Source organism: Echeneis naucrates, chromosome 4 (assembly GCF_900963305.1).
Source record: "Echeneis naucrates chromosome 4, fEcheNa1.1, whole genome shotgun sequence".
In the NCBI taxonomy this organism is placed as follows: domain Eukaryota; kingdom Metazoa; phylum Chordata; class Actinopteri; order Carangiformes; family Echeneidae; genus Echeneis; species Echeneis naucrates.
Genome location: NC_042514.1, coordinates 10257135 through 10280631, shown reverse-complemented (window position 1 = coordinate 10280631; position 23497 = coordinate 10257135). Strand labels below are relative to the sequence as shown.

At 39.9% G+C, this 23497-nt stretch overlaps 1 protein-coding gene across 2 annotated transcripts; it reads left to right on the top strand.

Annotated features, from left to right (window-relative positions):
* Positions 1–1221: 1221 nt before the first annotated feature.
* On the top strand, positions 1222–22758 carry sned1 (sushi, nidogen and EGF-like domains 1). Of its 2 annotated transcripts, none has more exons than XM_029499855.1 (32): positions 1222–1714; positions 7141–7428; positions 7864–8004; positions 8182–8344; positions 8437–8562; positions 8843–8956; positions 9278–9391; positions 9925–10038; positions 10786–10833; positions 10930–11037; positions 12488–12580; positions 12727–12861; positions 13181–13300; positions 13625–13741; positions 14000–14143; positions 14507–14680; positions 14823–14936; positions 15043–15156; positions 15262–15375; positions 15490–15606; positions 15746–16033; positions 16136–16319; positions 16549–16661; positions 17079–17357; positions 17504–17645; positions 17733–17815; positions 18581–18679; positions 18972–19088; positions 21235–21322; positions 21439–21518; positions 21615–21642; positions 21803–22758. In XM_029499855.1, exons 1-31 carry the CDS (start codon positions 1496–1498, stop codon positions 21638–21640), a joined length of 4176 nt encoding a protein of 1391 aa, XP_029355715.1. In that variant the 5' UTR covers positions 1222–1495; the 3' UTR covers positions 21641–21642; positions 21803–22758. The 2 variants fall into 2 exon arrangements, with proteins under 2 accessions (XP_029355715.1, XP_029355714.1); XM_029499854.1 differs by having other exon boundaries at positions 21612–21642.
* Positions 22759–23497: the final 739 nt, after the last annotated feature.

Genomic DNA, 23497 nt, shown 5'->3' with positions numbered 1-23497 from the left:
GGATGTGCCAAATTGTTTTAAGGATTTCCTCTGGCTTACGACTGTTGGCGTTTCTAAGTCTGTTTATGCTGTGTCAGTTTTAAAGGAAACATTGTGATGACAGGTTTACATGGTAGAGCTTTAATCTTCTTTTAATTGTTCATTCATATATTCATTTGCTGTACTGATCATGTACCAATTTTACATGTCGCAATCATTGCGTGTGTACCCTAATGAGAATATATGTCCAGATATTTACATTACTTTTTTGCAGACATTAATCGATTTTCCTGCCGTTATGGTCATTAGTGACATTGTGACACACATTTGTTTTGTCATGTTTCGTTTTTCACTTAATCATTGTGTGGAAATGTTGTGGTTGTTTTTCATAAAAATGTGTGTATAAGAGAACAGAACAGAACACAAAAGCTTTTGAGATGTTATTATCAAATTATGTAGACTCTGCTGACCATAAAACTTTGTTATGGAAATTTTTTTCTCCGAACTTTGTATAGGGCAGCACTGCCCCTTCATGGCATGTGAGTTCTAGGGTTTAGTTTGCACCATTAAAACCTTTGTTGATTTAGTACTGTGAGTGAGAGGATGACCTTTGCTCTCTATTGCCAGTGCTGTTGTCAGTGTTATATCTCATAGAAATCTGCAGATTATGGGATGATCATTCTTTAAAAGTTTCACTTGTGATCATTCACACCCGTAAAATCCTGAAATAAATATGTGACTTTCCCTTTAATTAGAAAGCATAAATATTCTGTGTTTTATTCTTTCTTTCATTTCAGTTCATGCTTTCTCCATAAGGTGATGCATTTTCACCACAGTGCGCATGCATGTGTGCTCTCTGTCTAATCTTGCATGCCCTGGTAACTGTACATAGTGGGAGTTTCACTGAAAGGGGAAAATCTTGTCAGTTTCTTTAAAACAGTTCTTTGATTATCATAGATCCGCCCAGTAGTTATCCAGTTACCAGCCTCTTTTCTGCTATTGGCTACAAGCAGCTAATTATGCAAGGTAGTGAATCCCTGTGGGGGAGGTGGGGCCAAAACTGAAAGAACTCCTTTGGCAGGCAGAATAGAGCTTTTATTGAGGATATTTCTAAGCTGACCATCAGGGACCAAATTGCTGGATTGTTAAAAAAAAAAAAAAAAAAAAAAAAAAAAAAAAACATCGCAGCTTAATATCGCTGCTCCCCCTCTTTCATTCCTTTCCTCGTTTCATTTCAGTAAGACGGGAGTGTAGCTCATGCAGTACCCAGCAGCAAGCAGAATGCAAGGAATCTACAGTATTCCCCTGTCTCTCACAAGAAACCCAGTTCACTACTGAAGGACAAGTGAGGAGAGAAAGGCAGAGCCAGTCAGGGGAGGATTTGCACTGGTGTGGTTGAGAGGAGGAAGGTACAGTCTTGTCCTGTTCTGCTCTGCTCCTGTTGCCTCAGGTGTGTGTGCTCCTCCCTCCCCTCTGTGGTGCCTGCTGTCAGCTCCATCCCTGGGTGGCTGAGGCCATGGTGTTGGTGCTGCGAGCCCTGCTGCCCTGCCTCTGCACCCTGCTCTCCCTGGACCTGCTGCCTGGGGTGGAACCAACTGTTCCCCTGGTGGACTTCTATCCCTTTGGCCAGGACAAGGGGGACACCCAGACCATCGCTCAGGACGACGGAGGCTCGGGGCTGGTGGAGATCTCTGTTGCTTTCCCTTTCTTTGGAGACAGACACAGAGGACTATATGTGAGTACAGAGTAGTTTTTACTCAATTGTGTATATGTCTGTGTGTGTGTGTTTATGTCCTTATATATCAGGCATGGCTGTGCGTGCACTTAGCAGTTGGCAATTGGAATTGACATGGTGTGGATTGTGTAAAACCCTCAGGGAGATGACATTTGGCATACAGCCAAATACTACATTGCAATGCCCTTTGAGAGTCTGTGTATGTTTGTGTTCACTTGCAAACTCTGGTGTATAACTTAGTTTATAGCATATTGTATTATCCCCCCACCGGCAAATCCTCCATAACATTTTCTTCACTTTACATCTTCCCTTTCTGCACTTTGGGCTCTCAAGTGCACCAAGCAAGATTGAGTGTGAACTTTTTACGGAACAGTGGTGTGCTCTGTTCTGCTAAATCTACAAAGAGCTGTTAAAGGAAATGACAGTTTGTGTTCATGCTGTTGCTGTAGAGCATCTGTGAGCAGTTCTTTTTCAGAGACTAGGGGGAAAGTATGCACGCAGAAGAGAGAGAGAGTGAGTGGGAAACAGTGCTCATGGGAGAGTAGCCGAATGGTTTGACAAGGATTTTCACGCACCACAATGAAACACACTTTGATCTGCCTTTGTCATGTATTGGGTTCAGTTCCAGCACATGGAAAGGCAAAACTCCCTTAAATCAACACCACCTGTTGTGGTTATGCATCTGCATTTGCTCTCCATTCCCCCCCCCTCACTTGGTGCCCCGCCTGCCCCCTCCCTGATCAAACCTTGGGCAGGGGAAGCTGTAAAAGCATGGCAACAATGGGCGAGGCCAAAGGTCATCCTTCTAATCTAAGCATCTGAGCCAAGGGAGTGAGGTCAGTCCCCCAGTGAAGACATTTTTAAATCTCTCTTGCATCTACACACCGTACACTTTGAGTGATGCCGTAGGTACAAAAACAGAATGAATGTTTTTTTTTCTGTCTGCTGAGTTTTAAACACAATGATCATCGCAACTGCTGGCACATTGTGTTTTTGTGAGTTTTGCAATGAATTCCAATACATCTCTTATCCTCTACTAATACTGATACACAATAGTTAATTTAAACAAGATAAGACAAGTTATCAGTTGCTTGGCTTGCTGAACTTAGATTGAATTATCATCTGAGAGATAGAAATCTGGGAACTTCACATCCTGAAATGTGCTGTGTTAGCTGCGATGTGATATCCCGTAGTTCACTCTGCGTCTCACTGAACTGTAATTCTGTAGTCACGCAAGGCACAACAGATTGTGGCAGGCATTTGAAATTTTAGTCACGCTCAATTTAAACACCTCACCTGAATCCATTAAACTTCTGCTGCAAAGTGCATGGGCCACATGGCAATTGGCCCCAGACAGATGTTTTGACCAGGTAATAGTTCAGTAAATACTAAGAACAAAATTTGCATTAATAGTTTCTCCCAGAAGTATTTTCCAAGGGTTAGGCTTAGGGTTACAACATTACATTGAACCCTAACCCTTCCACTAGATAGAAGCTGCAGAAGCAAACTGACATTAGTTCTGTGGGTGCTGTATGACTTTGTTATCATAAGTGATTATAACCCCTCACAGATCCTCTAAAACCTTAACTTAACTTTTTGCCTTCCTGAAGTAAGACATTTATTTTTAGCAGTTGTGATAAAAAAATGCAGCAGTGTATTTTGGCCTTGACATAGCCATGTGACACTTGGTTACAGTGATCTTGTGTTCCCTAAAAATCCTTTTACACACATGGCTCGTCCAACTTGGTCATGCTCCAGTCTTACTTGTGCCTCCTGGTAACCAGGCCTTCCCTCTGTTATGGTTTGTGTCTGTGAGTTTTCATATGTTGCCGGGATCTCTCCTCCTCCTCCGGGTCCCCTTTCCCCTCCTCCCACGCCTCAGATAACATGGCAGAGGTCTTCCCCCTGGAACTGTCCAGCTGCTTTATCTGAGAAATGACCAATCACTTTAACAGAACACAGATGTATCTGCAAAGCATCTTCAGAGCTTCCAAACAATGCAGATCATGGATTAACTACTCTTACGGATGGTCAGTGTTATGAACATGAAAGAGGACATCCAAGGTCATAGAAGAAAGAACACAAGTTTAAAAGCAGATGTGAGAGTAAATGGTTATGATCAAAGGCATCAGATGGACGTATTTTCATGGCCAGAAGAAAGATACAAGCTACTCTTACATGGGGAACCCCTTACTGTCATTTTTATATTAACATGTACAGGATAAAGTGGCATTTGTCTGTAACTACATGTAAACAAAATTAAAATTCATTTTGAAAGACGCATGCCAGGAGCGTGTCACAATGCAACTACACTCCTAACAGACTCCACATGTGCTACTGCTCTGCTGCTCTTCTGAGGAGCTTCAACACTTCCACTCACTTAGCTTCACTCACCACTATGTATGACTCAAAGATGTGTGCATCAAATATTATTCTTTGTGCTCTGCATGGGTGCTTTCTACATGCATATCTGTGATGAGAGATGTTACAGAGTGCATTGAGGTGTGTGCTTCTTCTGTTATGAATTGGTGCTTTTTAAAAAAAAAAAAAAAAAAAAAAATTGCCTTTACTTCAACCACCACCAAGACATATCTTTACACTGCTACAGCCAATGGTTCAAATAACACTGTATTAACTTAAGATTTGCTTTTCAGACCTTAATGATGGCATGAATGGCCATTTTTCTTTTTGCACTTTTGCAGTCTACTTTTTTTTTTTTTTTTCATTTTTTGTACTTATGAAAAATTCAAGATACAGCATTTTGCCATTTTTAAGTGTTAGTAGGTAGAATTTAGTTTATTGTGAATACAGTCAAAGCACACACCCTGTTTCCAGTCTTCATGCTAAGTTAATCAGGCTTTTATACTAATTCCTTGTTTTTATCATGAGATGTTTTTTGTTTAAGGCCCTTTGTCAGTATGATTAAACTTTTTTTCCCAAATTGTCATTAAATGACTTCATGAAATTCCTGTCTAACTCCCTAAATGACTTTTTTTACATTTTCATTGAAATGTGTAACTACCTTACACATAGTTTCTTGTCCATATAGACACTATATTCAACACTTTCCACACTTTTGCAGCCAGGATTTATCAGTCTCAATTCTTTGTAGATAAAAGTGAACCAATGCTAAGCTGTTACAGCCAAGTGCATACACTGTCAGACTCTAGTCACTTCTTTTGGTCATGTCAGATAATTGGACAAGCTTGTGACTGTGAAAACTGTTTTTTTACAAGGGAAATTTATGTTTTCTTGAGCTGATCCATGGGCAACTTTTTTATTTTGAGTTGACTTTGGCATGACATAAGCCAGATGAAAGTTTATTTTATTCTGTAAAATGCTTGGCTCTAAAGAAAACCACTGAAGTAAAATCCGGTGAAGAATTACCCAAAAAATAACAAGAGGGCTGTAGACTAAAGTGGCACCATTGAGAAAATATGGTGAGAAAGATGCTTCTTACAAGGTTGACTGATTGCACCTTTTCCCCTGTGATTCTGATTTAGGTTACTTTACAGCATTACACAAAGCAGCACTGAACCCATTCACTCTCTCACATATGTGTGATGCAGAACCTCTTCTCACTGGACATCTGTACTAGTTACAGTTCATGAGAAGATGTGATATTATGCAAAGGACAAGGTCCCAAGTTCAATTTAAATTCCTTTGAGGTCATATTCATGTCAAAGCAATAACCTAAAAATCTTAATAAGGAAGAAATACACTTGCCTAAACAGTTCCAGATGCTACAATAGATTGGATTAGGCAATTTAACATTTCCAGTATTGAAGTATAAACTCTATTTAGCGTTCACCATGATTTCCTACACTAATTTTGCTGTAAGATGGGTGACTTCCAGACCACTGCTACCACAGGTCTGTCATTAGTGGGTATGTGGGTGTGGGAGGTTTGTAATTCATGTACATCCTTTCATTCATCCAGCCCTGTGCCCTCTCTTTTGTTTTCTTCACAGTATCAGATGGTGCTCTGGCTGACCTCTGGGCCCTGCCCCTGTAGTTGGTCCTCTTTTTCCCCACATTGGCCACATTTTCACCACATCACGCTGATGCAGAGGGGAAGGCTGTGGTTGGGCAATTAACTGAGCCCTGGGCTGAGCCAAGTAAAACTTCCTCTGCTGTTTTTACAGCAATGTCCGAAAATTATGGTTTTCATATAGGCAGGGCTGAGCAGAGCCATCTGATGTTGCTTTGTCACTGTCACATGCTGCTCGTCCTGAATGCAGAGAGGCAAAGTTCATGCCAGTGTTTAGGAGAAACTCGATAGGTGCTATGGTGGGGAGAATCTCTTCTAGCTGATGATGCAGAAATGGTGCATGAATGAAAGCCTTTCATGAGGATTCAACACTTCAGCATAGAGTGCTTCTCTCTTCACAGAAAAGTTTAGCGACTTCTCTCAGAGGATATTAGTGCAAAAACTGATCTCCTCGAAGTTGTATCTAACTAAGTGCAAGACTGCTTCTTCCGAAATACCCCATCTTTCATATGTCATATCAAGATATATATTATAAATGATTTGTCTCTTTTCTGCAGCATATAATATGTTTATGATCGACCACAGTAAGCAACAAAACGAAATCTGTTGCATTTACAGTCTTAGTTTTATTACATTCATCTTAAAATCCTTACTGTTGTTTAGTTGTTGGTTTGGAGACCATTTTTTTAAAAAAAGTTTAAACCTGCATTAAATAATATTTTCATGTTAATGATGAATCAGTTTACATGGTGTGTAATGTTAAAACAGTCGCTCGTGGTGACAAATCCCCAGAAAATGACCTTCCAGAGTTTTTTTTAGTCTTTGTTAATAATAACACTAATGCCACCATGAGCTTTTTGTTGGATGTGTGTGTCTTCCCCTAGCCATAGATTTGTCTTTTGTGACAAATTCATTGCTTAATCTATAATATGTTTGAACTAGTACCCAATACAGTATGATATTTCATTCTTAGTGACCGAAGAAAAAGAAAACTCAGAAACAATTGCTAAACTATACACCAGTCATGGTCCTCAAAAGCCTGATCTTTTTCAAAGTTTATAGTTCAACAAACTACAGTGTATTGATTCAGTGCATCCTGTAGACTTCTATAAGGCTATGAATGTCCTTCCTGCTGTGATGACTTTGCAGGTGCATGAACAGAAGAAACCAGGTTTTCTCAGCTGCTGTAATTTCACGGAATAAAGGTAGCATCTGTTTGCTACATGTGAAGTGCAAACATCCATTATGGGAGCGTCCACTGCTCCATGCTGCTGTTTGCTCCATGAGGTCACAGAACCTCTTACATTCCTCTGCACTTCCACTCTAACTCAACCTAACGATAAAGTGGTTAAACAGTGGTTAAATCTGACGTGTGGAGGAAAATAAAAGATAAACGTTATTCAGATGCTCTAACTCAAACTGTATGTCTTCCTCAGGTTAACAACAATGGCCTTGTATCATTCCTGAGAGAGGTGTCTCAGTTTACACCGGTAGCTTTTCCAATAGCTGGAGACAGGAGGGCCGTAGCACCTTTCTGGGCTGATGTGGACAACCGTCGGGCAGGGAAAGTCTTCTACAGAGAAAGTCAAGAGTCTTCCATCTTGAGCAGGGCCTCAGATGATGTCAGGACATATTTTTCAGAGTTCCCAAACTTCAATGCAACATGGGTTCTCATATCGACATGGTACCAAGTTACTTTCTTTGGAGGCAACTCCCTCACACCAGTAAGAACTTGTTCTTAACTTTACAAATCCCCCTTAACTACTGTTTAGGCACTTCTTACTACTTTCTTATATATATATATATATATATACATGTGTGTGTGTGTGTGTGTGTGTGTGTGTGTGTGTGTGTGTGTGTGTGTGTGTGTGTGTTTAAGATAAAAAAAATCAATTTTAGTACATATCTTCTCCCAATAACCAGCTACAAGACTGTTAGGCTAACTGCACAGTATCACTTGTTGCGACTGAGAGCATGTGGGGTTTCATTCTAATGGTATCTGTGAATTAATGTCCGGAAAAGTCTGTTTTGTCTCTGACAAACTTGTTGAGATGTTGCAACCTATACTACTACTGCGAAGACTCTGAGATAAATGTATTATGACTACATTTCTTAAAATTTTGGAATTTATTTAACGGAGCCTCATCCTCTATGTGCAGGTAAATACTTTCCAAGTGGTGCTCATAACAGATGGAGAGCTTTCCTTCACTATATTCCAGTACAATAACATCACTTGGACCACAGGCATGCATGCCAGCAGCGGAGGAAACCTGGCTGGACTAGGCGGGATAGCAGCGCAGGTAAGATAACATGTTTTTTTTTGTCTGTAGCAACAGTGTGATGTAGGATGTATAGTAAGATCTGCTTCCTGTGAAAATGCAAACTACATATTTCAAAGATGGCCAAACATACATACATACATACACTAATAAATAAATATATTTGTGTTGTCTGCCTCTTTGTTACTCTCCTCCCAGGCAGGTTTCAATGCCGGTGACGGGAAGCGCTATTTCAACATCCCTGGCTCTCGCACAGCTGATGTGGTGAACGTTGAGGGAACCACCAACGTGGGCTACCCAGGCCGATGGGTCTTCCGGATAGACGATGCACATGTAGAAGTGGGTGGCTGCAATAACTCTGGTGAGACCTTTTCCTGAGAGATTATTTTTTTAATTACTTGTACCTGCCATCTTATTCATCAGAGTTTCCTGTCCACTGACCTCTTTCTGTAGCGTCTGTGTGCCCACACCTGCGACCATGCCTGAATGGAGGCCAGTGTATTGACGACTGTATTACGGGCAACCCCTCTTTCACCTGCTCTTGTTTGGCTGGCTTCACTGGTCGACGATGCCAGATTGGTAAGTTATGGTGGAAACTACTTCCTGCTCGGTCGTGTTTGACATGCGCTCTACACTATGAATGAATACCTCTTTACCTGAGATCAGCCAGAAAAAATATTGTGAACTTTGAAAAAGCAATAGTAGAATTCACCTGAGCTGCCAAAAGGGCACCAGGATATTGCTTTAAGCGCTGTATCAACTTCATGTCCTGTTCTGTTAACGTTTTACCGTGACCAGATGTTTACTTCTAATGAACAAAGTTATACTACCTCCATTGTATTTCTCCCTTACTCTGTAGATGTCGATGAATGTGATTCATATCCTTGCCAGAATGGAGGGACTTGTAAAGACCAGATTAACAGTTTCGTCTGTCAGTGTCCTCCTGGATACACTGGGATTCTATGCGAAACAGGTAGAGTTGACAGTTTGCCCAAAAACTTGCGTGTACTCCAGTTACCTTCACAAAATAATAAAGTATTTTGTGATTCATTAAGCAGTTTCTACACAAATAAATAATTTTGAATATGTTTGTTCAGCCTCTCTGGAACTTCTGTGCCTATTCCCACAGTCCTGCCTGTAGAGATGTATCAAACCTCTTCTAATACCTTTCACAGCCAGCAGCACATACTTGCAGAGTGAGGGGAGTGGTGTGGCGGATATATTAATCAGCTGAGTAAATATTCCTTGAGCATGGCTCTGTCTATGTCTATCTGTATATTTGTGTGTGTTGCAGATCTTGACGAGTGCAAAGACAGACCATGCCTCAACGACGCACAGTGTTTACAAGGCACTGGCAGTTTCACCTGTGTGTGCGAACCAGGTTACACTGGTCTTCTGTGTGAGACAGGTGAGCAAGGTTTTTCACAGGCCCAGGAAAAATAGGCATCTCCCTCCAGAGGAAATACTGCTGCTTTCTACATCAAACTCAGTCATTTGGCAGATGTTTGTGTCGGAAGAGTTTCCCAGTCTAAGATGACAAATGGGTCCAAGTTGAGGTTATGGGGAGGTTGATTTGCAAACAACTCCTTTCTTTTTTCTTGGGTCACAAACTTTATTATTGAACACAGTGATTAAGTTCACTGAGGTCAGCTGGGTTTCCATAAAAACATTTTGTTTTCTTTTCCTTTTTGTGTCTATTCTTGATGAAACTTGAAACTAGCGTGGAATGAAATTATCAGTCCCTGCACAGTTTATGGATCTGGGGTTCTACATGAGACGGGATTACCTCTAATACCAGACACCTGGTCAATGAAACTTGATGCTTTGAGCAGGGAAATTTAGTGATCTTAATTCTGCCCAGCGTCTTAGACAACTGACAAACTGACTGAACAGCAGATAAACGTCTGTCCTTTGATTAACTGATTTTTGTCTATTCTCCAGACATAAACGAATGTGAGTCACAGCCCTGTCTGAATGGAGGCCAATGTATCGATGAAGTGGCCAACTTCACCTGTATATGTCCTGCTACCTTCACTGGAATCCTCTGTGAGACAGGTGACTTGAAAATTGTTAGAAAAAAAAGGAAAAAAATATTCTTTGTTGAAATTGTTCACATAGTTTGTAAGTACGGCTCTCACCTTTCATTTTGGCATGTAACATCTTTTCCAACTGGCATGAGCACAAAGGGAATCTTCTCATACCTCTCTGAGAGCAAAATTAATGTTCATGGCACAAACTAAGTGAGCTTGTCCTGCTGAGGCCTGCCAATGCAGTTGTTTCCATCATACCTAATCACACCCTAACCCTAACCCTAACCCTAACCCACTTACTTTGCTGTCAACAAAAATGGTTGCTTTATAGTATTTAGTAACTAAAAACCAAATTAAATCCCAACACAGAAAAGCCATACCTCAACACCTCAAATGTCAATATATCCTTGTTTTTTTGGGCTCTGTGTCGCGAAGACTGGTCACAGATATTTATACCCAGAAAAAATTCAGAATTTTGAAGTAGCAGTTTCCAGTTGGCACAAATGCATCCTATTGATATACCGATACATTATACCTGTTATAAGTTGAATTAAATGCCTGATCTCATATATATTCCATACACTTCATCACATCTTTCTCACTTACACCAAGGTAATGGTAGCCAACCTGCAGAAAATGTTTAAAGAAAACTGGGGAAAAAAAAGAAAAACAATTTTGTTATTCAATTTAGAGACCAAATGCGTGTTTGAAAAATGCATTTTGTTGTTATTTGCATATTAACAATTCAAACCTTCATATATTTTGTTCTCAGAACTTGTGATTCTTCAGGTTAATTCAACTGAGGTGGAAAACCAAACAGGTAGAAGCAAGTACAGCTACAGTCAAAGTCTTGCCAAAAAAAATCAGATTCACTTTGATTCTCAAACCACATCCTGTCCTGCTTTTCCATCTGCAGCTCTGTGTGCAGAGGAGGATTGCAAGAAGCACCAGATTTGTGAATACACCAGCTCCGGACTCTCTAACTGTACATGTGCTCCAGGCTTCTATGGTGACAAGTGTGAAGGTATTGTGCACTTGGCCAGTTGACACTTACTGCAGGCAGGAGGGCAGGTAGAGAGCAGACCGGGGTATTTGAAGAGGAGCTGTGTTATCCCACAGGAATTTAGAGCTCTGCCCTGGAAGAGGCTGCTGTGATGATGGATTATTGTAATTATCAAAACTGACAAGACCTCGCCCAGTTTACTACAGGAACCGGTCGCTTGATGTTGTGAATAATTGTTTTATAGCACATTTTATTAGTTTACCAACAAGAGGAAGTGCTTTGTCTAGACTTAAAAAGGCCTCTTTATGAGTCAAAGCTGGTCTTTGGTATTCAGGTCATTTCTTCAGACAGAGCTGTTGAAATATGCATGCTTCCACACCGCTACTTGTTTCTTTGGAGGTTGGCCATTGCACCACACTATAGTTTCAAGCACAGCTGCTACTTGCATAACCATAAGGCAATTTGAACACCAAATATGCAAAGCTCCATCATCCTCATTTATACTTTCCTTTCATGAAGCCATATTAAGCCATTGAATATTATGTTTAATCTCAGAATGATAATAAACTTGGTGTAGGAAATAACTAGTGTGACCTTTAAAGTTAATTTTGGCTCCCCTGAGAGGTTACTGTCATCCTCTGATAACATCTGCTGCCTTATTTCCCACCAAAAGCTCTTTTATAGTATTTGAGCTATTGCAAATGCATGCTACTTCTCACCCTTGAGCTGAAATAACTATCAGTGCTTATATAGGCTCTCTTAAATCTCCCAAATACTTTCCTGCCTGGCTCACTTGGAAGGCACAGTGGAAAAAGGAGCATGATCCTCAAGGAAGAGAAAGTAGTAGGACTCAGAAGTGCCTAATCAGGCTCTCAGATCAAAGGGCCAGGGCCGCACAGGTGGCCAATGAAAGTGGCTCTTGCAAATTAGCAATCCATTAATTTCCCCCAGGGCTATACATTTTGGTCACAAAACATGCTCCATATCATCAGAAAAATAATACCCTCCACCTAGCTCCTGGGACTTCAAAGGAAAGCCATTTAGCTGTGATATGGCCAATTCCTTTGATCCACTGCTGTAATTAGGAAGCAGAGGAAAATAAAAACATTCTTACAATTTGTACAGAGCGGATGTGCAGCAAGCTGACTGGTAATCTTCTGGTTCTGTGAACTTTGGTGGAAAGGATTAGGGAGAGAGAAATGACAGCAAATCAATATATAGTTTACAATATAGCTGATGAAAGGCGCTCAGCATATGGTACACATGTTGACCATTTCTACCTTCTGTCAATGTTTACACTAAGAGCAATCCTGAAAACTTCATTTACGTATTTTCTTTCAAGTAGCTGGAGCAAACTTTCCAGCTTCTTTCCCCTCATTCTCACACACACACACACACACTCACTCACACTCAAACACTCTCTCTCTCTTTTCCTCTCTCTCCTCTTTCTCTCCCTCTTCTTTCTCTGCAGAGGAATGTCTTTGCCAGAATGGGGGTGTCTGTGTGGACATCAATGGGACGTGTAAATGCCCTTCAGGCTACACAGGACTCTACTGTCAGTTTGGTGGGTATGATATGCATACTGTTATGTGTCTTACAAGAACGTTGATGAATATAAAAAAAATGTATTTCACAAATTAAAAATGTATCTAACCAGAGGTTATTTTTCTCAAAAATTGTGAACATCTCTCACAAATCGTTTCCTCCCAGAAGTAACCCAGACGCCATGCAGTAACAGCAGAACATGTCCTGATGGGGGTCCTTGTTTGGAGTATGGTGGAACTTATCTGTGTACATGTCAGACTAGTGGACTAGAGCTAGATCATAAGGACTTCTATCCCTATGGTAAGAACCTCGAGCACCAACTCAACAGCGGGACACTTTGCAGTTATGTGTTATTGCGTGAAAGGCTGGTTACTATGGTGACAAACACATTAATAAACACACTGGCCACATTTGCAGTTTACATTAACGATGTGGGGAGACATTTCTAAATGATGTATTATATTGTTAAATGTCCTTGTAAGATTTGTATGTTATCAAATCATAAAATGCTAAATAATGTGTTTTTTAAAGGTTGGACCAAGCCCCAGATGCTTGAATAAAATTTAGGAGGTGTACCACTGCAATGGAACACAGTCAAGTCTCGGTGTGTGTTTTTCAGTACAGCCCCGATCGGTGTGTGACTCCTCTCCATGTCTGAATGGGGGCTACTGCTATGAACGGGATGGAGGCTACACCTGTGAATGCAAATATGGATACTGGGGAAAGCACTGCGAGAAAGGTAGCATGGCTAATGAAGACACTGAAAGAGTACCTTCACATGAACTCCTGAGGCATCTTTTTCAAATCATCCCTCAGACCTGTGGGTTATTGCTCAAACTCCAACCGAGCTTTAATGCAACAGGAAACATGTCATTACTCGTAATGCTGTTTGAAATATTACAATGCTGAAAGGCTTATGCTAATTTGTTCTTATGACTGAGTTCTGAGCTATTTTCCCAAATTATGACTTGAATTGCAATGTACTGGAACAGATTTATTTTGTGTGATTAAAATCTAGAGAGGTTTCTCCTTCAAAGATTCCCCTCTTCTTGTCTCCTTTCAGTTAGACTTAATACATGTGCTTCTGGTCCCTGCCGCAATGGAGGCTCCTGCAAGGAAGAGTCAGGGAGCTACAGATGTGTGTGTCCTTACAGATTCACTGGAAAACACTGTGAAGTGGGTGAGTGTGTGACATTCAAATAATTTGGTGTACAAACAAAAAAACATTTCTTGCAAATCTATGAAAAATCAATCTGTCAAAAGACAAAATTTTATTTGCCATTTTGATAAGGTAACTTTAGGAGCATTGCCAATATTTTACGTTTTGTTTTACTTAGAGTGATGTTGATAAGCTCAAACAAGTCTTCATTACTTTTATCATTGTGTGTGTGATTATTTTCCCTATTAATTTTCTGTATATTTCCATGTTGTATTTTAGGGAAACCAGACCCCTGTGCATCTAGTCCCTGTTTGAATGGGGGGACATGTTTTCACTACATAGGAAAGTATAAATGTGAATGTACGGATTACTTCAGCGGCAGACACTGTGAAATTAGCAGGAGCTCAGTGGTAACTTCTGCAGGTAAGCAGACTGCTCACAACATAATGTCCAAGTCTCATTCTGATGCTGAAGTGAAGAGATTCTGACTTTCCGTCTGAAGATAATCTTAGCAGTGTTGCTGCACCGGAGACCCCACATATACAGATATAGAACAGCTGCATAAACTATATAAAGTAAGTCCTGATTAGACCTGATGATTCATGTCTACATGCTCTAACAGGATGCTAGACGTAATTTTAGGAGGACAGAAACAGAGCTCGCCATGGAAATCACCTCTGTTGCCCTTAGAATGTACTGGATTAGCTCCTTTAAGCCCCAGTGTTTGTGGGTTTGTGTTACTATGTAGCCGTGCTGACATTACCACCGTATTTGTATTAATTTCAGAACAGAGCTGTGGGCCACCCCCACAAGTGAAACATTCTGAAGTCCAGTTCTCCTCAACAACACCAGGCTCCGTAGCTGTGTATATATGTCACTCTGGCTTCACACAAGTACCCAGAGCCACCCAGAGCATTTGTGGTATTCAGGGAGACTGGAGCCAGCCACCTATTTGTGAGGGTCTGTAATACACTAACACATGGAGACACACTCAGAACAAAAACTGTGTTTTCACTTTATACAATTCAAATATTAACTGGATTACAGTTACTCCAGTTAATTCATATATTGTGGTGCTTTTCTTTCTTTTTTATATTATCAGAGATCAATGAGTGTTTATCACAGCCATGTCTTCATGGTGGTACATGTCACAACCAGATTGGATCCTACCAGTGTGAGTGTCTTCATGGCTTCAGTGGAAATCGCTGTCAAACAGGTACAGTCGAATCAATCCCTACTAATGTCAAATGCTGAAATTCAAATGTATCAGCAGACACCCTTTGCACAGAACCTCTCCATATGTGTGTTTCATCTCCCTGAAGACATAAATGAATGTCTGTCGGAACCTTGCGAGCATGGAGGGACATGTGAGGACCAGCCTGGCTCCTATTTGTGTCACTGTCCACAGGGCTTCAAAGGCCACAACTGTCAAATAGGTACAGTGTTTAGTCAACCTGTTACGTTGTTTTAGAGTTACAGTGTTTCAGTGTACACATTATAAAGGACAGGCATCACGTTCTGCTGTCAATATGTGTGTGCAGAGCAGGAAGTATGTGAATCCAACCCCTGTCTAAATGGAGGTGTGTGTCGGGGTTACAGAAGGCATTATTTGTGCGTTTGCAAAGATGGCTTTTTTGGGGACCAATGCCAGATGTGTAAGTTGGCTTTTACTGCTTGTCTGATTTGTTAACATTACAAACAAATTCACACTGAAATTATTACGCTTTTTAGTTGTGCATGAATAACATGTTATGTTTGTCGCCGCCCAGTGGAAGACCCATGTGTATTGCAACTTTGTGGAAACCGTGGGGTCTGCAAGACTGACAGGAGAGGAAATTACAATTGTGTTTGCAAAACAGGATACACAGGCAAAGACTGTGAGAAAGGTTGGTTAAAAGTCACAATATACTACATCAGCACCCACCTCAAACTTTATGTCAGTTGTCACCCCACCTTCTCATCCTCTTTATTTTCTGTTGTCATTTAATGTGTTGATTAAGCATGCAAGGGTTCTGCTGTCCCCAGACTTATTACCACCCTCTGGTCTCCATGTGCTGCGTGTGGAGGAGAATGAGGTGGAGTTGCGCTGGGATGAACCAGAGCGCTCACAGAGCCTGATCAGTGGATTCGCTGTCACCTATGTACCCCTGAGTGGGAGGGATCCCAAAACAGACTACCTGGATAGACAGCAGTCCACCCATGTCATGCGAGGCCTGGAGCCCGGTCTACTCTATAATATCTCCACATTCTCCATCAAACGAAGCAGCAACAGAAAAGACTCGAGCCAGCCTGCTACAGCACTAATCCGCACTAGTGAGCACATTGTTAGAAGATACTGTTTAGAAAATATTCATCACAAGTCTTATGTATACATATGAGTTTGAATTCTGATTTTCCTTGTGTGTTTCTGTGTAGGACCTCGGCCAGTGGAACAGCTGAAGGTGGTCAATGTGTCCTCATCTCAAGTCTGGCTCAGTTGGCTTGTTCAAGCAGCTCGTCATGCCGCAGTCAACAGGGTGCATGTGTCTTTACTGCCATCAGATGGGAATGAGGCTCGCACTGCAGTTCTCAACACAAGCACCACTGAGTATACATTCAGGTCAGATTCATGAGTTGTGCTTCAAAAGAATACCAAAAATTGATCATTACCCATTACTGTACTACCACCAGCATTACATATAACCACTAAGGGGCGCTGGTGCTGTAGATTGAATGGCTTTAGGTAGTGTATATTACAGACACTAGAGGACACTATTTCATCATTCATACAAAGAGCTCATGCCTTGTTCACTGTGATGCATTTCTGTGCACCTCTTTCCATTTGCCAGTTCATTACATCCTGGACGGATGTACACATTAGACGTGCTGACTCAAAGTGGAGTCAGACCAGATGAGTATCCGTCCACCAGCCATTCAGCGGGACCTCTGCAGTTCTGGACAAGTAGGTTAATACACCATTTAGCTGAGAGATGCTATACATTTGAATAACTTATTTTGGTATCCCTTGTCTTTTTATGATAAAATCCACTACCACTATTAATTGTCATGTGTTTGCTTATATGTTTAACTGCAGTAATTTTAGGAAAATCGCTTTTTAAAAACTTAAACATGTTTTATGTATGTTTTATGTATAATGTAGGCAATTTAGGTAGAGGAAGGTAAGTAAGTAATGTTCTTGTCATAGCTCAGGGAGATATGCATGTGGATAAATTCTGTGATCAATTGTCAAGTGAGCTAGCGGCTTTGCAGAGAAAGCCAATGGTTGGCTAAGCAAAGCTTTGGTTGGCTCGTGATTCTAAACCACAGCAGAAAATGGTATCCATTCAACAATTTGACCATTTACATGTGTTTCCCTCAGGACCTCTCCCCCCACAGAACCTCTCCTTGTCACATGTGACCACCAATTCAGCACAAATCATCTGGAGCCGCCACCCAAGAAATGTCCCAGACGGCTTTGTAGTCAATGTGACCAGAGGATTGAATACCAGGAGTCGCTTCCTGCCCAATGGCAGGTTAGGATCCTACACCCTCCGTGAACTGACACCAGGACAGCACTACTACGTAGCTCTCACGGCCATCAAAAACACAGGGCAGGAGCAGATCCACAGCATACCTCAGCACCTAGCCTTCACTACCTGTGAGTGTCAATGAGGGTTTCTCATAACCCTTTCATCTGCTTAAAATGTGCCGTTACTTTGATTTGTTTTTCTTTGCTTTACTGTCTTATATTGTTAGAAATGGGTGATTCCAAAAACACATTATGTTTCATTTGCTCTAATGCAGTGCCAATGGAGGCCAGATCCTCAAGAAGAGAGAGGCCAACTGCAACTGGACAGGGGAGTCATGTTGGAAGACCACCTCCCCCATCCCAGCCTCAGGACCTGGGAGGCACAGCTGAAACAGAGAACTCAGAGGAACTACCCAGGTATCATGTTGATTGGTGCTGAAACAGCCCTCAAACATAAGATTGATGAGTTGATGCTGACAAGAAGTGCATTTTTCTGTCTTGCAGATACACAGAACTTATTGACAGAAGGGCAAAGATAACAGCAAAGTTCCCTCAATTACCTCGAAAAGCCATTCGACATCGAAATAGTGAGTACAACTAAACTATACTTCACAGTAATTCATACTACATGTCACACCACCGTGTTAATATTTGACATAACTAACCAATAAAAACATTCTTTCCAGCTTCAAAACTGGAAACTATTATATTCCGGAAAATCTGTTAAATTTACATGCAAAAACACAACATTGAGACTTGCTCCGGATATCCAAACAATAAAAGAGTTATCTTATTTGCTTATCTAGATGCAAATGGAACAACTTAAGTCATGGTCTTATAAACATATGTTCCTAACCACGATCCATCTGGGTGAACTATAGCTGGACCTCTAATGTAAACTGGGCTCTCTGCTATCATACAAATGGAGCTACTTCATCCGACGCACGTTGTCTGCGTTCTATGGTAGCTTTTGATAATGTGAGGAAAATATATATATAAAAAAAAATCCAGAAAATTATCTTTTTGCTTTTTCTATGGTAATTTCTTCTCATATATTTTGACTTTTTTAAGTTTAATGCCGTGCAGAAGTTTGCAGTCTAAAGTACTTTACAGATTTTATCATGCTCTGGAGGGAATAAGCTTCCTTTCTAAGATTGTTCTTCCCCTTTTTAAAATTGTTACACTCATGATGTCATAATATAATTTTAGCCAGACTGTCAAATCAGTAATGTGCACAAAACCTTTAGTGTCTCATTTAGTATTACATCCCTGATTAACTTGAGTTAATCGTGTCTGTCATTCATTTTTCTGTCCTCACATTTATTTATGACAGGAAATGTTTTGCTTTACAGAACCTGACCCACCGATTAGATTAGAGAAGATGGAGGAAACAACAAACAAAATCAGCCTTGCACTAGAGATTCAAGAAGAAGGTTTAAGAACAAATCCTGGTAGGGGGTTTAACTGTTTTCACAATATGATATCACCTCTTCATATGTTGTTGTATTTATTAAATGAATATCCTTTTGGAAAGAGACCACTAATTAGTTTACGGATGTTATATTTATTGAACTGACTAACTGTATGGGAAAGTAGATTGTTAAAAAAAGAAGTTGAGTGGTGTTGGAGTTAGTGTCTTCCCATTTCATATCAGCTTTAGATAATGTTTACCATTGGGCCTTGAAACTTGAGACCCATACTCATTCTGTTGTGTGGATGTTAAAGGCAGCTGTTGTCTTTTAGAATTGCCCCAGGACTGCCGCAGTCTGCCCTGCCTGAATGGGGGTACGTGTGTAAACAGAAGCGATTCCTTCTCCTGCGACTGTGCAGTGGGATTCAAGGGCAGACAGTGTGAACTGTGTAAGTTTATGTGCTTCCTCTTTATACAAACAAGAAGAGTTAGATGTTTGATGAGGACACTGTTTTCCCAATCTTGTTCTCTTAATTGGACAAATTTAAAGACTCTTTTATAGATAGATAGCTAGATAGATGTACTTTATTGAGCCCAAACTGGGAAATTCTCATGCCACAGCAACAAGACACACTATACATTAAGATAATAATAATAAAATATATACAATATAAACAATATAATAAAAACTATAGACAGACAATAACTATACAAACCCTAAAAATACAATGACAATGACTTAATGTGTGATAATTACAGTTGTTTTGTTTTTATGTATCAGACAGATGTCATTTATTTATTATTTAATCATGGCATCAGCTCATGGTCCATACATAACATAGCTCTTAGCCATAGTAGTGCTAAGAAATAAACACTCACACTAGCATGCAAATGTGGACACATTAACAATCTTTACTCACTGATGTTTTGCAGCTATAATGCCGCATTATTATGATGCACAATATCTGCTTATTAAAACTCAAACTCAAAGTTAATTGAGTATTGGATCAATGAAAAATCTATGTGTTGATGATGGCTCAAGAAAGCAACGAATACCAATTATTGTGTGCTGCTAGCTGAAAAATCATGTTTTTTTTCTCTCTCTGCCTCCATGGCTTTCCTCCCACATACTCAAGAAATGTGGTTGTGTTGAATTGGATAGACCACATAAATAAATGCTGGGACTAGCCCCAGCCCCCTTTCACCATGAACAGGATAAATGATTGATGAACAATTTAATGCTATTTCAAGGGAAAACAAAACCACAGTTTAAGGCTATAAATAAACTGGTGGCATTTATGTCACTGAAATACGCGTAGAGCTGCTTTTCCAAAGAAATTTCAACGAAAGATGTCTTCCTCACCTGTCTGTGTGCTTCCAAGAGTTGCATTTCTGCTTTCTCTCAATGTAACTGGAACATCTGAAGGTGTGAATTGGAAGTATGATTTATGTAAGATTTCATTATGTAAACTGTCAGAGAGCAGTGAGCTACAAACAGACCTTTGGATCCTTGAAAGCAGGAAACATGCTCCACTGACAGTTGATTGCCTCTGACATGTATGAATGGCTTAGTTAACTTTAAGGTTCAGGGGCATGAACGTACAACATCAATACAGTGTCAACAAAGGCAAGAAGCACTATATGATTTACATGGTGCTGCTTTTATTTTTTCTAAGAACCAATGTTAAAGTATAGGTCAGTGTCTTTTTCAGTGTTTGGGGGGGTTGGAAACAGACTTCTGCACTTTGAAATAGTAGTATATTATCAGTAGACAATACCCCTCAGTGTTCTCCATGTGCCTCATGTTTTATGTATCTATACCTAATTATACCAATAAGTACCCTCCACACCCACACTCCAACCCCCAAAGGAAAAACAAAAACAGCACACAACCACAACCCAAGGAACTGGTTAAAACATCATAAATTGGCATTGAGGCAAGATAGAAAACAAAGATTATGTGAAAATCGCAAAATACTAAACTAAAAAGAGCAGGAGAAGCATGAATTGAAGTGAGTAAAACTACTATTAAGCATTACATGAAATTAAAAACAAAACAAGAGAATGCAAAAATGGAGTTGATGTTTTGAATTTAAGTTAAACCAGCAATAAAAACTAGATACAGGGAAAAACTTATTTATTAAGCAAAATTACATCCTTTTAGAGTCATACTTTCTGAATCTCGGAAGCACTTATATACAGCTTCAAGACCATCCAGTTGGCCTTTTTTTTAATGTATCAGTCATACTTTGAAACTGCCAGCTGCCTGAAGGAAACAACTTTTGTTCATCTCTACTACCACTACTACTACTAAAACAGCCAGTGTCATCCCAAACAATGAAAAACACTAACAAAATATCTGTTTGAATTAACTAATGATTCAAAGTTGGTGAAGTTGTGTTTGAAGAGACACTGGACAAACCCTGGCCTCTTTCCTTCACCTAAACATCCAGCATCAGACTGTTTAAACATTCCTTTCCTAAAACCATCCATCAGCCACAGAGAAGGGCCCAGCTTCATCCCACAGGACTCCTAAAGCATCCAGCAGACTGATTTAAAGAACTTAATACATTTATATCTTTGGTGTGTTTGCAGCTTGCCAGCGAGTCCCACACCCTTGTACGCGCATCTACTCTGAAACAAAGAGTGTGCCTGTCTGGGAGGACGGAGTGTGCCACTACCTGTAAGTAAGGTCATGCACAGACCCCTTTTTCTGGTTTTGCTTACACCTAAAATGCAACACAGCAACTGTGTGTAAACTAACAGATTGAATAGGTAAGCATGTTTTCTTTTCCACAGGTACAAAAGAACATATAAAGTGCAACAAGATGTCTGTTACCGAGAGATTTGTGAACCGGTGCTTCCCAAGAAAAGTCAGAGTAAGTTCAATAAGATGTCTGAATTGTGATGAAGTCATTGTAACAAACATAACCAATTCAGTTCTTTTCACACACTGGTATTCTCTTTCCCAGCAGTCAGAAGAACAAACAGACAACAGTAAAGGTTTGTGTTGTTTTTTTGTTTGTTTGTTTTTTACCACAATCAGCACAATCACATTTTTCCTGGTGAAATATTCTCTTGAATCATGTACAATCACTGCTACTATTGCAGATTACAAGATGTTCAATTTCTATAGTAAAAGTGTTTTCCTTTTTTTATGTAGAGCACTTGGATATTGATGAAAGGACTGTCATCGCTGTCATGTGAAAAACCTCCCTGCTTCAAATTGGTTTTTTTATCATCTACTTGAAGTAAATAATTATGGTCATTTTTGTGCTGAAAAACCCTGTCAGAATTCACTGTAACTTTTCAAACACAGACTGCCATTCATCGGAAAATAAGCTTGCATTTCTTTTATCCCTGACAGCTGTGTTTGTAACTCCATGCTTCATGGGGAGACTTCAATCTGTCGAATGAAAATGTCCCATATCCATTGATCCCTCCTGATATTTGATGACAGAATTTTCATATTAACCTGTAAGCAGTCCACTGCAGTGCATTAGATACCTGATATACCTCATTTCCATGTCCATGCTGACCCATGACGAGAGGTTTTTTTGTGATTCAGCTGCAGGTTTGTCCCTCAGGGAAATAACTGTAGAGCGCTCCAAGTCCCAGTCTTTTCTTTTTTCAGCTGTGTCATCTCCTTACATAGACAATGGGAAATGTATATTGTTTTCCACACACCATAAATTCATCTCTTCTTCTGACAGTGTTTTCAGTGTATAAATATCTTTCACTGTGTCACAACAGGCCCCACTGCTCTCCACTCTGTAAATAGTGTTTATAGGCCATTTTGTAGGTGAATATTTTAATAATAAAAATGTTAAAATGTTTTGTGTTTTGACTGTCTCTTTAAGGTTGATATTTTCATCTTGAATGACACAATTTTCCCATGCATTAAGATCTGTTTAAGGTTTCCTTTAAGACATGACTTATAAGGTCAGCGTCTTTGGGCTCTTGGTATGATTTTTATTTTAACTATGTCATTATGTTTTGTTATGTTAACTTACGTTTAACCACTTGGTTATTTTGTTGTCAGATATTCAATAGCCCAGTTCATTTTTAAAGGATTGGGAGATGACCTGATTGGAAGTATTTTTTATAATTTACGATGAATAAGCAATGATAACCAAAGTCAGTTGTGGTGCATGACTAATTTGCAGCACATTCTTTTGAACAATAAAAGGAAAAAAACAGCGTTCTTCAGACTTATTTTTTGGAACTAACAGTTACCTTTTTCTGTGCTGAGTACAGATTGTATCATTTAAGTGACTGTATCAACCAGTGGTCATCACAGACTGGGGGGAAAAAAAAACTCTTACTTTTGCTTTGTCTTTCATCAAAACAAGGCAGATAGAGACATGCCCAAAAGCCACAAGACACAATGGGCAAGTATGATCATCCACTCATGCACCCAAGTACAGAGATTCAGAAAAATACACTCTTGCAGTTTGAGCCTATGGTTGACTGTCTGTCATCTCAAATTATATGTCATCACAATGCATACACACACACACACACACACACACACACACACACACACACACAGATGAACAACTAACTAAAAAACTGTAAAAAACACAAAATAATAAGCATACAAATTCAAATACTTATATATGGCAGAAGGGATCACTTAATGAGTCAGTAATTTACTTGTAAAATAATGTAATAATGTAATAATAATTTGTAAAATAATACAAATGAAAGTTGCATGTTCACATCCATCAGTATAGTTTGAGAGACTCACTGAGTCTATGCACCAGTCAGCCTTTACACCACACAGAGAATTATTACGCCACTTACTGCACAGCCACAACCATCAAACTAACAGAATTTATTGTTTTTTTTTTTTAAA

Coding starts and splice junctions, on each gene's coding strand:
- sned1 (XM_029499854.1), top strand. CDS start 1,496: ATGGTGTTGGTGCTGCGAGCCCTGCTGCCCTGCCTCTGCACCCTGCTC. Junction 10,039..10,785: donor TGGAATCCTCTGTGAGACAG/GTGACTTGAAAA, acceptor TTTTGTTCTCAG/AACTTGTGATTCTTCAGGTT. Junction 15,157..15,261: donor AGGCCACAACTGTCAAATAG/GTACAGTGTTTA, acceptor ATGTGTGTGCAG/AGCAGGAAGTATGTGAATCC.